The sequence below is a fragment of the Pteropus medius genome, unplaced genomic scaffold (genome assembly GCF_902729225.1).
Source record: "Pteropus medius unplaced genomic scaffold, Ma_sr-lr_union100, whole genome shotgun sequence".
In the NCBI taxonomy this organism is placed as follows: domain Eukaryota; kingdom Metazoa; phylum Chordata; class Mammalia; order Chiroptera; family Pteropodidae; genus Pteropus; species Pteropus medius.
The window spans coordinates 712063-725974 of NW_024344321.1; the positions used below are offsets into that span (position 1 = coordinate 712063).

The window sequence follows — 13912 nt, forward strand, 5'->3', positions numbered from 1 at the left end:
CAGCCCCGAAATGCCAAGATACAAGGTTTTTAAGCCCTAAATCCCATTCCTCATTCTGTCTTAAACACAAAGGTCTATCTTTCTCCTATTCACTACCTGTCAACCCACTGGTCAGGTGTGCAAGCGGGGAGTACAGAAGCAGAAAGCTTGTTGTTAGAATGTTATGTTCCTATGGGTGATTGCCTATGTTCCCATGGGCAATAGCCAGTGTTCCCACGGGCGATGGCCAAACAGTAATTTTCAGCTTATATACAATTGATTATTTTTCATGCCACACAAGCAAGCAGGGTTACACAGGCTAAAATTGGCAGTTAGCGTATGAGCTCATTGTTACAAGTTTCATGATTAACAGAATGCGGTTAGGGGTTCCAGAAACTAGGCCTAAGGTATAGACTTCCTTTGTCCAGTTTCAGGTTTTAATTATCCTTTAACCCTTTCACATTTCTGTGACCTTTTCAGTAGTGCGTCATCACACCATGTAGGATGATTTGAACACAAAAATTTTTAACTAAAAGCAAGTCATGGCCCTGTAGCTTCCTTGACAAAGGTTCTTCTTTATGTTAAGTGAGCCTGTCTATTGTCTTTTTGCATCTAAGATAACATACATTTGAAACGTCAGAGTAATCTTTATCCAGACCCCTCAGGGCACAGCCTCCCTCCAGAGCAGAAGACCACAGAACACCTCACTGTTATCTTGTTGCCTACATGCCATCTCTGAGTGCCGTAAATGTTAATTAACTATCTTGTACTCACCAATGTAAAAGACATATGTGTTTCTCAGTTTTACTTTTTATCCAGTCTCAGAGATTTCCCTGCTTTGCTTTGTGCTGGCTGGAAAATTACTGCTTGGCTATCGCCCATAGGAACATAGGCTATCACCCATGAGAATATAACATTCTAACAATAAGCTTTCTGCTTCTGTACCCCGGCTTGCACAACTGACCTGTGGGTTGACAGGTAGTGAATAGGAGAAAAATAGACCTTTGTGTTTAAGACAGAATGAGGAATGGGATTTAGGGCTTAACAACTCTGTACTTCTACATTTCGGGGCTGCTTAATTTGGGGTCTGCGTACCCCTGGCAGACCCAGCTGGCTGAATAAAGAGTGTGTTTCCTATAACTCACTGATTTCTGGTGGTCCGTGTGTCTTTCGGGAGCTGGCGGCTACATTTGGAGGCCCCAGCGAGATCTCAGGGAGTGGCCCAGGGATCTAAGACCGGACGGGCCTCTGAAGCGGTTGCCGTCCCTGTTACGGATTCAAAGGGGTGGCCAACCTGAGACGTTCCAGGGCCCTTGAATGCTGTGACGGGTCAGTACAATTGTCAAGGACGCAACCTTTAGGACACGCTCTTTGTTCCTGGTCCCGATGCGAATCTGGAATCTCCGAGGCCTCGGTGTCTGGATAAAAGCTACCTTCCTGTTTCTGTTGACCGGTCAGTGGGGGGTCTGTGGAGAGACTGGACGCAGTCATCTCTCCCAGACCATGGCCAGGCAGCGGGATGCCGCCTCCTGTGCCCTGTTGTCAGGTTCTGTTTATTGTCTCTGGTCTTGTCTAGGTTGTAAGTAGCGGACTTCTCTGGGTCCACCTACACCCCAGTAATTGTTCTTGTCTGAGTGTCTAATTGTTCTTGTCTGAGTGTCTGTTTTGTGTTTGCTGCGCAAGTAATGGGGAGAAGCCTGAGTTCACAGAAGACACCCTTGGGCTGTCTCCTGAGACATTTCAAAGAAGGATTTGTAGAAGGAGCCGACTATGGCATAAAGTTTTCTCCAGGCAGACTAAAAACATTGTGTAAAGTTGAGTGGCTGTTTTTTGATATAAACTAGTCTCTGGAGGGTTCTTTTGACAGGAGTTTAGTAAGGAATGTTTGGAAGATTGTCACGGGAGACCCAGGACATCCTGATCAGTTTCCCTACATCAATCAATGGTTAAACCTTGTTGAGACACCCCCGGTGTGCCCTTTCTGTAGGGGCGCGAGTCTTAGTTGTGGGCCCCCCGAAACATGCAGCAACTGAATTTCCAAGACAGCCCAGTCCCTCAGTCCTCCAATCTCCACTGGAGGACAGTGACCTTCCCCCATCCTATAATCCAGGACAACAGAGGCCAAATAGCACCGGCTCAGCTCCTCAGAAGCGGGCAGGTAACCCCTATGAGCCTCCTGCTCCCGCTCATGGTGGGGCACCAGCCAATAACACCACCCCAGGGGCATCACACAGACAGGCCCTTGATAGTTTACATGCCTTTCTCGACTAGTTACCTGTACAATGGGAAGGCACAAAATCCACCTTTCTCTGAGAAACCCTAAGCGTTAACGGGACTCTTAGAAAGTGTCTTTCAGACTCACTGCCTCACCTGGGACGATTGCCAACAACTTTACTCTCTTCACAGAGGAAGAACGCGGGCGCATTCAGACTGAAACATAAAAGATAGCTGTGGGAGGGAGGAGAGTTGAGGAAGCAGGGGAACAGATCAAGGAGGAATTTCCCTCCACCCGCCCAGACTGGGGACACAATTCTTAGGCAGGGAGAATGGCGTTAGATCGGTACCACCAGATTCTAATTGGGGGAATTAGGATGGCTGCTCCTCAGCCAACTAACCTTTCTAAGGTAACTGAAGTTATACAGGGAGGGACATCAGGAATCTCCTAAAGCATTTCTTGAATGAGGCATACCAGGTATACACTCCCACTGATCCTGAGGCCCCTGAGAACCAACAAGCAATTAATATAGCCTTTGTTACTCAGGCAGCCCCTGATATCCAGTGTAAATTACAAAAATTAGAAGGTTTTGCAGGGATGAACTTGTCCCAACTTGTTGAGATAGCTCAGAAGGTGTTCAACAACAGGGAGGCACCGGATGACCCCAAATATATGCCTAAAATCCAAAGCTACTGTCATCAACCCAGCCAATCTGTTGCCAGACCCAGAACCCGAGACCGCCATTCATGACTGCATAGATTTCACTGATGCTTTGTGTTCCTCGCGGCCAGACCTCAAATACTCCCCTCTGCCTGAGGTCGATGAAGTTCTGTTCATGGACGGGAGCAGCTTCATGCAGGAAGGAAGAAGGTATGCTGGGGCAGTGGTCGTAACTCTAACTGGCACCATCTGGTCACAAGCTCTTCCCCATAGGACTTCTGCTCAAAAGGCAGAACTCATCGCCCTCACTGAGGCACTAAGTGGGGAAAGGATAAGGCAGTCACAATATACACTGACAGCCGATACGCCTTTGCCACTGCACATGTATATGGAGCCATCTACAAGGAAAGAGGGCTTCTGACTTCAGCTGGGAAGGACATCAAGAACAAGGGGGAGATCTTAGCCTTACCTGAAGCCATATAGATGCCTAAGACTCTTGCTATTGTTCTTTGTAAAGGGCATCAAAAAGGGAATAGTCCTGAGGCTGAGGGAAACCGACAAGCCGATGCAGAGACAAGAACAGCGGCCACAAGGCCAGTGGGGCCCCTATCACATCTACTGACTGTTGTCCCTTACCCAGAACTACCTCCGTCTCCAACCTATATGGTGGAAGAGAACATATATTTTCAAGATAAGGGAGCCACTAGGAACCAACAGGGGTGGTGGACGACCCCAGATGGAAAAATTGGGCTCTCACGGCCCTTGGAAGGACTCTCCTCCACCAATTACACCAGACCACACACCTAGGGCGAACTAAGATACTCCAAGCTTTAGACCCCTACTTTCACTTATTAGAAGGGAGAAGAACTGCAGAGGAGATTGCCTCACGATGCCCAGCTTGTGCCCAAATTAATCCAAAGAAGGGGAAGATAGAAGAACCTAGGCACAGGGAAAGAGGAATTTATCCAGGAGACCACTGGGAAGTAGATTTCACTGAGGTAACCCCGACTGTAGAGGGCGACAAATATTTACTTGTTTTTATAGACACATTTTCAGGATGGGTAGAGAGAGGCCTTCCCTCCCAGGAAAGAGACTGCCTTAGTAGTTACTAAGAAACTACTACAAGAAATCCTCCCTTGATTTAGTCTCCCTGGAACTGTAGGGTCAGATAACGGGCCAGCCTTTGTAGCAAAAGTATCACAACAATTGGCTAGCTACCTAAATTTGCAATAGAAATTCCACTGCGCCTACCAGCCCCAAAAGTTCAGGCCAAGTAGGGCTAATGAATCGGACCCTAAAAAAGACACTAGTCAAGTTAGGATTAGAAACTGGTGGGACCTGGTGGGACCTGAGTAGAACTCCCCTCTGCTCTTCACCAAGCCAGTTATACGCCATATATTAATAGATTCACCCCCTTTGAACCCCCACCTTTAGTACCTAAAATAGAAGATGAAGAAAAGGCAGAACTACGTAACCTTGTCTTACTTAAGTCTTATAGGCCCTTCAAAGTGTACAGAAAGAGATTTGGTCTGGGGTTCGTGCTGCCCACTCAGCCCCAGAGGACAGACTTCCCCATCAATTTCAGCCTGGGGATTCTGTGTGGATCCGGAAGTTCACTTCCAAGGGACTAGAACCCAAATAGAAAGGACCCTTCTACCTGACGACGCCCACTGCAGTTAAAGTAGACGGCATCCCATCATGGATTCATCACTCCCACGTGAAGGCAGCACGAGAGTGGACAGCTCAGGAAGACGGGCCCTTTAAAACTAAGACTCAAGCATACATAAGTCTAACCCTCTGTTTCTTCCTTTTTTCCTCTTTAGCCCAGGCATTCGACCAGCCACAACCAAAACCAGAAGGAGCATTAATAACTTTGCTAACGACAATACACAAGGTCTTAAATAAGACCACCCCAGACATAAGACAAGATTGCTGATTGTGCCTAAACCCAAAACCCCCTTACTATGTCAGGGTAGGAGCTCTCCTAAACTTAACTGACCTCAGCAGGCTAGAACTTCAAGTCGATTCACTAGCAGAAGTAGTCCTCCAAAATAGAGGCGATGAGCAAATTCCACATGAAGAATCAAGGATTTGATTTTCTGCTAAGGCCAGTGGGGAATGTGCTGGCTGGAAAATTACTGCTTGGCTATCGCCCATGGGAACATAGGCTATCGCCCATTGGAACATAGACTATCACCCATGGGAATATAACATTCTAACAATAAGCTTTCTGCTTCTGTACCCCTGCTTGCACAACCGACCTGTGGGTTGACAGGTAGTGAATAGGAGAAAAATAGACCTTTGTGTTTAAGACAGAATGAGGAATGGGATTTAGGGCTTAACAACTCTGTACTTCTACATTTCGGGGCTGCTTAATTTGGGGTCTGCGTACCCCTGGCAGACCCAGCTGGCTGAATAAAGAGTGTGTTTCCTATAACTCACTGATTTCTGGTGGTCTGTGTGTCTTTCGGGGACTGGCAGCTACAACAGCTTTCTCCCACCTCCCTAAACTACCACCAATGAATTTCATGTAACTTCCTTATATTTCCTCCTTTGACTCCAATGTATAATATAAGCTATAAAGATGCCATTCTCTGGAATGTTTTCTCAATCTGTTGAGATTTTGTTTCCCAGCAATTATTGTCAGTTTAGCTAAAATAAACTCATAAAAATTCTCTACTAGTTTGGATGTTTCCTATGTTGACAATAAGAACATCTAATTTTCAAATATGAAGTCCTGTTGTTGCATAATTATACCGCGATGTCTGGTTTGGAAACTATGGTCACAGCGAAATAGATATACAGTCTTTTCTTGAGAGAGTTCTGGCACATGTGGATTGAGTGGGCGCATTGATCCCTAATGGGGCAGGGTCTGTTCTCTTCAAAGAGATCTCAGGGCTCCAGAAAAATCTCCACCTGTTGTTGCCCTTCAGAGAGAGAGATTTAAAGATCATTTTCCCGAAACCAACAATTTTCTATTAATCTCAAATCAAATATGTTTTCAGCTTTAATTTTAGTTGAGAAGTTGATATGTTAAGGAATCTTTTAGCTGCTCTTTCTCCAACTACAACACACATAGAGAAAAACACAGCCTCCAAGCTCTGATCTACAAAGAGTTAACATCTTAAGAGCTAAACAGAACTGTATTAACTCCTCTCTTAACAAGCCGGACAGGCAAGAGGATTCTAGAATACCAGAAGACGCCACAAAAGACAGAGAGAAGAATTAGAGCGCCCTGGAGGAAGCAAAAATTGTAAGTTTATATCTAATACATAGTTATGGTCTCCTAATTCTTTTCATGGGCTGTTTTTGAGAAGTTTATTAATTTTGTATTGTACCACCAGTCTCCCAGGCATCAGGCACATTACTAGGTCATCTTTAATCCTGTCACCCTCTTTACTCCAACCCACATCCAACTATAGTCGAGTCTTTTGATTCTCCTTCCTTGGGGAGTCTTTGTGATCCCTCCCACTGTGGGTTCAAGGCCTCTTGACTGAATCATGGCACTATCATCCCCTTAGCACTTCTCTCTGCCAGTTTTTGTAACTCACTAATAGCTGATGAAGCTTCCTAAAGCTCCTCCACAGTTCTAACTTTAATGCTCTTGTGCTCAGAAAGTATGAATTGCTGGCCATTGTTGATAGAATGAATAAAACTCCTCTATCTTAAAATCAAGGTCTTCCAAAATATGCTCCCTTTCACTTAAATTTCCACAATTCTCTCAAACTTTTCATGCTTATCTGCTATTGTGCAAGACTAACCTACTCTTTGCCCATCCCCGACTTTATTCAAACTATCCTCTTTGTATGGTACACTCTGTATCTCTACCTGCCATAATCTCTCCCAGACGCCAACAACCCTCCCTCCATAAAGCTTTATCTGATCCTTCAAGTGAATGTGAATCTCAGTTTTCCATTTTACTCTCACTTTGCTTTGTTCTTCTCTGATTGACTTTTTATATTTTACCTTAGAATTAAGAGTGTGCTTTTCTCACTTCCCATCTTAATTATTTACTTCCTAAGAGCAAGGGATCTATTTTTCTTATCCTGTAGCAACTGAACAAAATAGGCACATAGTAATATTTGTCAAATTAAGTTCAATCTAAATTCCAGGAGTTCCTATCATCTTTTATGAGCATTCGTACAACAAATGCTACAATTTCTTTTCTCCACAACTTCTTTTCAGCTCTGCGCCAAGAATTCTTTCTCAATGCTTACATCTCATTTGCTTCTATCCTCTTGCATAAGACCAACTCCTTCTGCATTTGCTAACTTACTGGAAAACCTTTTCTTTAAGGATCTATTCATAATTTGTCCCTTTCCTCCCCCAGACCTTCAACTCAAAGGAACCCAAATGCAGTTCCCCTTTCAGGGACTTGAGTATTTATTTGGACTGTTAAAGTTAATTCCTTTTACAGAAAGATTTGAAAATCCAATCCATATTAAATTTGAAATGTTAAAACCTTACTTCTATATTTTGTCACACAGACCTACTTAATCCTTGAATTTTTAAAGGATAGGAATATTTTTGCAGCATTATTTTCTATACTCTATTGAAATGCTACTGACGTTCCTTTAAACAGATTTGTCATCTGATTTTTGAATTTTTTTTCTTCTTCCTCCTACTCAAATATGTCATACCATTCTGGCTCTCACTTCACAGTGTTCTTGGGAGTGGGGGCGATTAATACAAAACTTTGTAAAATCATTAAAAGCAATTATAAAAAGAAAAACAATTTCTATCACAATCCAATGTCATCATAATACATCTGCTGAAAAATTATTATACATCTGCAGGTACCAGGTATTGTGCTAGGTACTATATATACAAAGATATCCTCAAAAGAGTTTATAGACTAGTGAAGAGATACATGGTGTATCAGTGCTATGGAGTAGCGGTCCCCAAACTTTTTGGCACCAGGGACCAGTGCCCCTATAAGATTCTAATGCCTGATGATCTGAGGTGGAGCTGAGATGGTGATGCTAGCGCTGGGGAGCAGCTGCAAATATAAATGAAACTTCACTTGCTGGCCCACCACTAACTTCCTGCTGTGCGGTCCAGTTCTTAACAGGTCACGGACAGGTACTGACCTGTGGCCTGGGATTTGGGTATTTCTTTCCTATTTTATAGATAAGAAAATTAAACAGAGTAATTAAGTAACCCGTCCATGGTCACACAGCAAAGGAAGGATGTTCTCACTCTCCTCCCCTTGCCCCAGTGCATTGCAAAAGAATTTTTTAAGTTTTTCATTCCATTGAGTTAAAATGATTGATAAAACCTCATTCCTTACATTTACTCTCCATTCTTTTTTTCCTGAGAGATTAAATCTGGCCACCTCATTAAATTTTAGATGTTCCTTCACACACCGTCACTGACAGTGTCTCCTGGGTTTTCTTTTCTGACATTCTGAAAACTTCCAGTTCATTCTTAGAGCTTCTTGACTTCAGTCTTTGTGATACTTTTCAGTTACTCCACAGTGTTATACAGCTTTAGTGGTGTATTTTGGAATGGTCATAACCAACTCAATCTTCTCTGGGCCCAGATATTAATGAACCACAGCATCTCTTCTTCCACTACAGCTCCATTTTTGCAAATGGCTTCAGGTCTAGAAAACCAGGCCCAGGATGCCATCACCTCTCCTTTCCCTTTCATGTTACTTCTCTACAGAAGGAGGCTGGGAAGATGGGATAACTTAGCAAACCTGCAAAACCTACCTTAAATGTGAGATTTACTTTAAAACAAAGTGATTTTCTTAGTTACTTCCATTCTGTTCTAATCCTAGGACTATTGTCTAACATGAAAGTACAATCAACTTTTGGGTGATTGTTCAGCTTCCTTAAAATAGGCATGCTATGAAATCTGTGTAGACCCATTTAAAATTATGTCATTGGAAAGATGTTCTCCACTTACTGTGGTTTAAAAAAAAACGAAACATTACAGAACAGAATAGGAATGACCCAATTCAAGTTAAATTGCCTGGAAAGTAGATCCACGAAATGTTAATGTTCTCTCTCAGTGATAGAATTTCTGTATCATGCTTTTTACTTTCTTTTTTATATTTCTCTGTTCAAAACAAGCTTGAGAAAAAGCTTCTTTAGTTGACAAGTCAAGCTAGCTTCAGCAAAAAGAGAGAATTTGTTGTACAGGACAGAAGTCTCTATTATAGAACCTAAGGACAGGAACAGAGACAGGCCTTAGAAAAGACCAAAATCAGGAACGGAAAGCTTTCAGGACTTTTTAACTCATCTCAGCCACTTCAGGTCGTTCTCTCTTTTGATTTGTTTATTCATTCATCTATTCGTTTATTCAGTACATATTTATTAGGTGCCTAACATGTTCTAGGAGCTTTCTAGGTACTGGGAAATAAAGATTAACAATATAAACCAATTTTCTGCCTCAAATGTCCTTATATTTTAGTGAGAGGAGACAGACAATAAACAAGTGTAAATAGGTGAAGGTAGTTTCCAAGTATGGTAAGTGTTCCAAGGGAAATAAATGGGGCAACACGACAGAGTAAAACTGAAGAAATGCTCACTTTAGTTATGAAGGTCAGAGAAAGTCCTTTTGGAAGAAGAGACTAAACCAGCCCTGTAAAGAGCGAGGAAAGAACATTCCAACAAAAATACAAAGGCCCTGAGGCAAAAAAGGAGCTTGAAGGTTGGGGGAGACAGAAAGGAGGCCAGTGGCCATGGAGTGTTGTAAGCTAGAGGAGGAGCGGTATCAGGTATGATCTGAGAAACAGGAGAAAGGTCAGATCATGAAGGGCTTTGAAGGCCATGGTAAGGAGTTTAGATTTTATTTAAAATGTAAAGGAAAGCCATTGCAGAATTTTAAGCAGGAAGTGCTATGACCTGGTGGTTTTATAAAGATCACTCTGAGTGTTTCAGAGAGAATTGATGAGAAGGGGATAGGGAGAGGAAAATAGGGAGAGCATTAGGAAAACATGGTAATTAAGGTAAGAGATACAGGTGCCTTCAATTATAGTGGTAGCTGTGGAAACAGGGTGATATTTTTTAAAAAGTACCTGGAGGATTTTGGTAATGAATGATAGAAAAGAAGAAATCACCTGGGAACTAGTAGGATGGTAATGCAATGTATGGATATAGAGAAAGACTGGGAGATCATGTTTGAGAGAAAAATAAAAATTCCCATATGAGATAGGTGTGTTTGAGATACCTAGTAGTCATGCAAGCGGAAATATTTAAAAGACAGGAAGATGTACAAATTTGAAGGTCAGGTCTGGAGCTGAAAATTCTGGAAGCAATAGTATGTATGTATGCATATATAGAGCATTTAAAGCCAAGAGATTGGATACTATAATTCAGAAAAAGAGTGTTGACCAAGGTGTGAGGTGATCCTACAGATAAGATTTCCCTAGTTATTCAGGCTACAAAGCCAAATATGACCATACATAATAATTCTAGCCATCCACAGAGGCTAATTTAACTCTCTTAGTCCTATTTCCAACCACCTGGGAAAGAGAATCCAACTGGTTTTCTACCTATAGTCAAATGAACAATGGCTGTGGGGACTGGATCATAGAGTATAAACTGGTCACCAGGGGCTCAGTTCCTGTAAATAGAGGTGGGGGAGGCAGTGTCAGGAGCTCATTTCTCAGAGAAAGGAGGTGATCATTGGCTTACAGTCTAAGGAGACACTTAAAAAATAATCCAAAATGATATTTTTAAAAAGTAACATCATTATTACTGAATGCTTGGTCTTACTCTTTAGTATAGAGTGGTCCCATACTACCACTAAACAGATTATGATGAGTCATATATCATCATGGAAGTGTTGAGAAATTCCTGCTCCAGCCTGCTGAAGGCATCCTAAAGTTGTGTGTAATTGGCTAGACTTTTTTGTTTTTTATTTCAGTGTCTTCTGGGATCTCTTACAGCTTGGGAACTGATACATCCCATCTTCTGGTGGACAATACATTAAAGAACGTGTTAGAGACATAAATTTGATACTTCTGATGGTGTCAACGTTGAAAGGTAAATTCAATGCTTGAGGATGGATGCCTTTTAGAATTAAAACAACTTTCAGTCTGTTGTTGTGGGACATCTTGAATATACAACTTTACTAATGGGTATAAAATTTGCAGAAATATTTGCATATGTGTACCAGACATATACCAGAATTTTCATAGCAGCATTATTCATAATCATAAAAATTGGAAATGATACAAATGTTCATTGATCAGAAAATAAATATACATTGGTATATATTCATACCAATAAAAGAATAAATTTATTTTATTTGTATTAAATAAGTAAATAAATTTAATTTTCTCTATAAAATTATAAAGAAACATAAAGCAGTTATTAATACAACATTCAAGATGATGGTCACTTCTGGGGGAAAAAGGAAATAATATGGGTTAGGAATTTACACGGAGAGTTCTTAGTCTACTAGTAATGTTCTGTTTCTTAAGCTGGTATGTATGTTTGCGTACACTTAGTTATTCTTCAAATTGTCTGTGTATGTTTTATTTCCTCATTTGTATATATGATATCTGTCTCTCTCTATATATGTAATAGGTTATATATAATAACAGTTTATATAATAATACATATGTAATTTACATTGTATATAATGCATAACAGTTTTATTGGGATATAATTTACATACCATAATGTAAATGTGTACAATTCAGTAATTTTTACTATAGTCACAGAATTATACAGCATCCCCACTATCAAATTTTAGGACTTTTAATTATTCCCAAAAGAAACCATGTAGCAGACATTCCCAATGTCCTCATCCCCTGCCACTGATAATCACTATTCTGCTCTCAGTCTCTATGGATTTTTTATCTGTCTATTCTGGACATTTTTAAATAAATGGAGCCATATAATATATGTTTTTTTGTGTCTAGTTTCTTTCATTTAACAAAATGTTTTTTTATTTTATATTTTACAAAATGTATACGTTTAATTTTCTTTATTTAAGATTTATTTATTTAAATTAGTTTCAAGTATACAATACACTGGTTAGACATCTATATAGTTCATAAAACGATTCTTCCAATTGCTCCCTCCCTCCCCTGGCCTTCCAACTAGCCATCATATTAATGCTAACTGCATTCCTTATGCCGTCATTTAGCATAACGTTTTTAAAGTTCATCTATGTTGTAACACTTATCAATACTTCAGTCCTTTTTATTGCTGAATAATACTTCATTATATGAGCATGCCACATTTTGTTAGTTGATGGACATTTGGGTTGTTCTCAATTTTTGAATAATGCTGCTATGAATATCTGTGTACAAGTTTTTGTGTGTACATATGTTTTTATTTCTCTTAGGTATATACCTAGCAGTGGAATTCTTGGGTCACATGGGAGCACTATGTTTAACATTTTAAGAAACTGTCAAACTATTTTCTAAAGCAATTGCTCCCTTTTACATTCCTACCAGCAATATATGGGTTCCAATTTCTTTATATCCTCAACAACACTTGTTATTGACGTGATATCTTGTGTTTTTAAAAATTTATCCTCTTCATAGTTTTGATTTGCAGTTCCCTAATGAATAATCGTGTTGAACACCTTTCTTGTGTTTATTGGCTATTTGTATATCTTCTTTGGAAAAATGTCTCCTCAGATTTTTTTGCCCTTTTTAAATTGAGTTATTTGCCTTCATATTGTTGGTTGTAAGAGTTCCTTATATATTTTGAATACAAATCTCTTATCGAATATTTGATTTGCAAATATTTTCCTCATTTTATGGATTGTCTTTTCATTTTCTTGATAGTGTCCTTTGAAGCACAGAAATGTATTCTGATAAAGTCTAATTTGTCTTTTTTTTTTGTCATTTGTGCTTTTAATTTCATGTCTGACTTCATAGAGTTACATCTGATATTGCCTAATACAAGATCATAAAGGTTTACTTTTATGTTTTCTTCTAAGAATTTTATAGTTTTAGCTGTTATATTTAGGTCTATGATTCATTTTGAGTTAATTTTTTATATGGTATGAGGTAAGGATACAACTTCATTTTTTTTGCATATATCTATCCAGTTGTCCCAGCACCTTGTTGAAAAAAACTATTTTTTCCCCATTGAATTTTCTTGGCATGCTGTCAAAAAAATCAGTTAACCATAAATGAAAAGGTTTACTTCTGGACTTCCAATTTTTATTTCAATGATCTACATGCCTATCTTATGCCAGTACCATGCTATCTTGATTATTGTAGCTTTACAGTAAGTTTTGAAACCAGGATGTGTGAGTCCTCCAACTTTGTTCTTTTTCAAGATTATTTTAGCTGTACTGGGTCCCATGCATTTCCATATGAATTTTAGAATTAGCTTGTCAATGTCTGTACATACACACACACACACACACACACACACAAAAGCCAATTGGAATTTTGATAGAGATTGCATTGGATCTGTACATGAATTTTGGAAGTATTGCCATTTTATCAATGTTAAGTCTTCAGATCCAGGAATATGGCATGTCTTTCTATTTATTTAAACATTCTTTATATTTTTCAGTGTACAAGTTTTGCACCTCTTTGTTAAATTTCTTCCTATGTATTTTATCTTCTTCAATGATATTGTAAATGGAATTGTCATCTTAATTTAATTTTCAGATTGTTCATTGCTAATATATAGGAATACTATTCATTCTTTATATTGATCTTGTACCGTGAAACTTTACCGAATTCATTTATTCATTCTAATAGTTTTTTTTAGTGCATTCCTTAGGATTTTCTGTATCTAAGTTTATATAACCTGTGAATAGAGATAGTTTTACTTCTTCCCTTCTAATTTGGATGCCTTTATTTTTTCTTTCTTGTGCCTAATTTCATTGTCTTTTTCCTTATCTTAGGGGGAAAGCTTTCAGTCTTTTACTATTAATCATAATTTTAGCTGTGAGTTTTTTGTAGATGACCTTTATCAGGTTGAAGAAGTTTCCTTCTATTAGTAGTTGATTGAGTGTTTTTATTTTGCAAGGATGTTGGATTTGTCAAATATTTTTTCATTGTCTATTGATATGATCATGTGGCTTTGTCCTTTATTTTATTAATAAAGTATATTAGATTAATTGATTTTC

General features: G+C 39.5%; 1 protein-coding gene across 1 annotated transcript in view; it reads left to right on the plus strand.

The window, feature by feature from the left end:
* Positions 1–6036: 6036 nt before the first annotated feature.
* The window catches only part of RPGRIP1 (RPGR interacting protein 1), a 58337-nt gene continuing 50461 nt past the window's right edge, over positions 6037–13912 (plus strand). The window contains exons 1-2 of the mRNA XM_039869876.1: positions 6037–6107; positions 10730–10848. Of these exons, the coding sequence (XP_039725810.1) occupies positions 10830–10848 (19 nt within the window). The 5' untranslated portion in view covers positions 6037–6107; positions 10730–10829. The remainder of the gene's footprint in view (positions 6108–10729; positions 10849–13912) is intronic.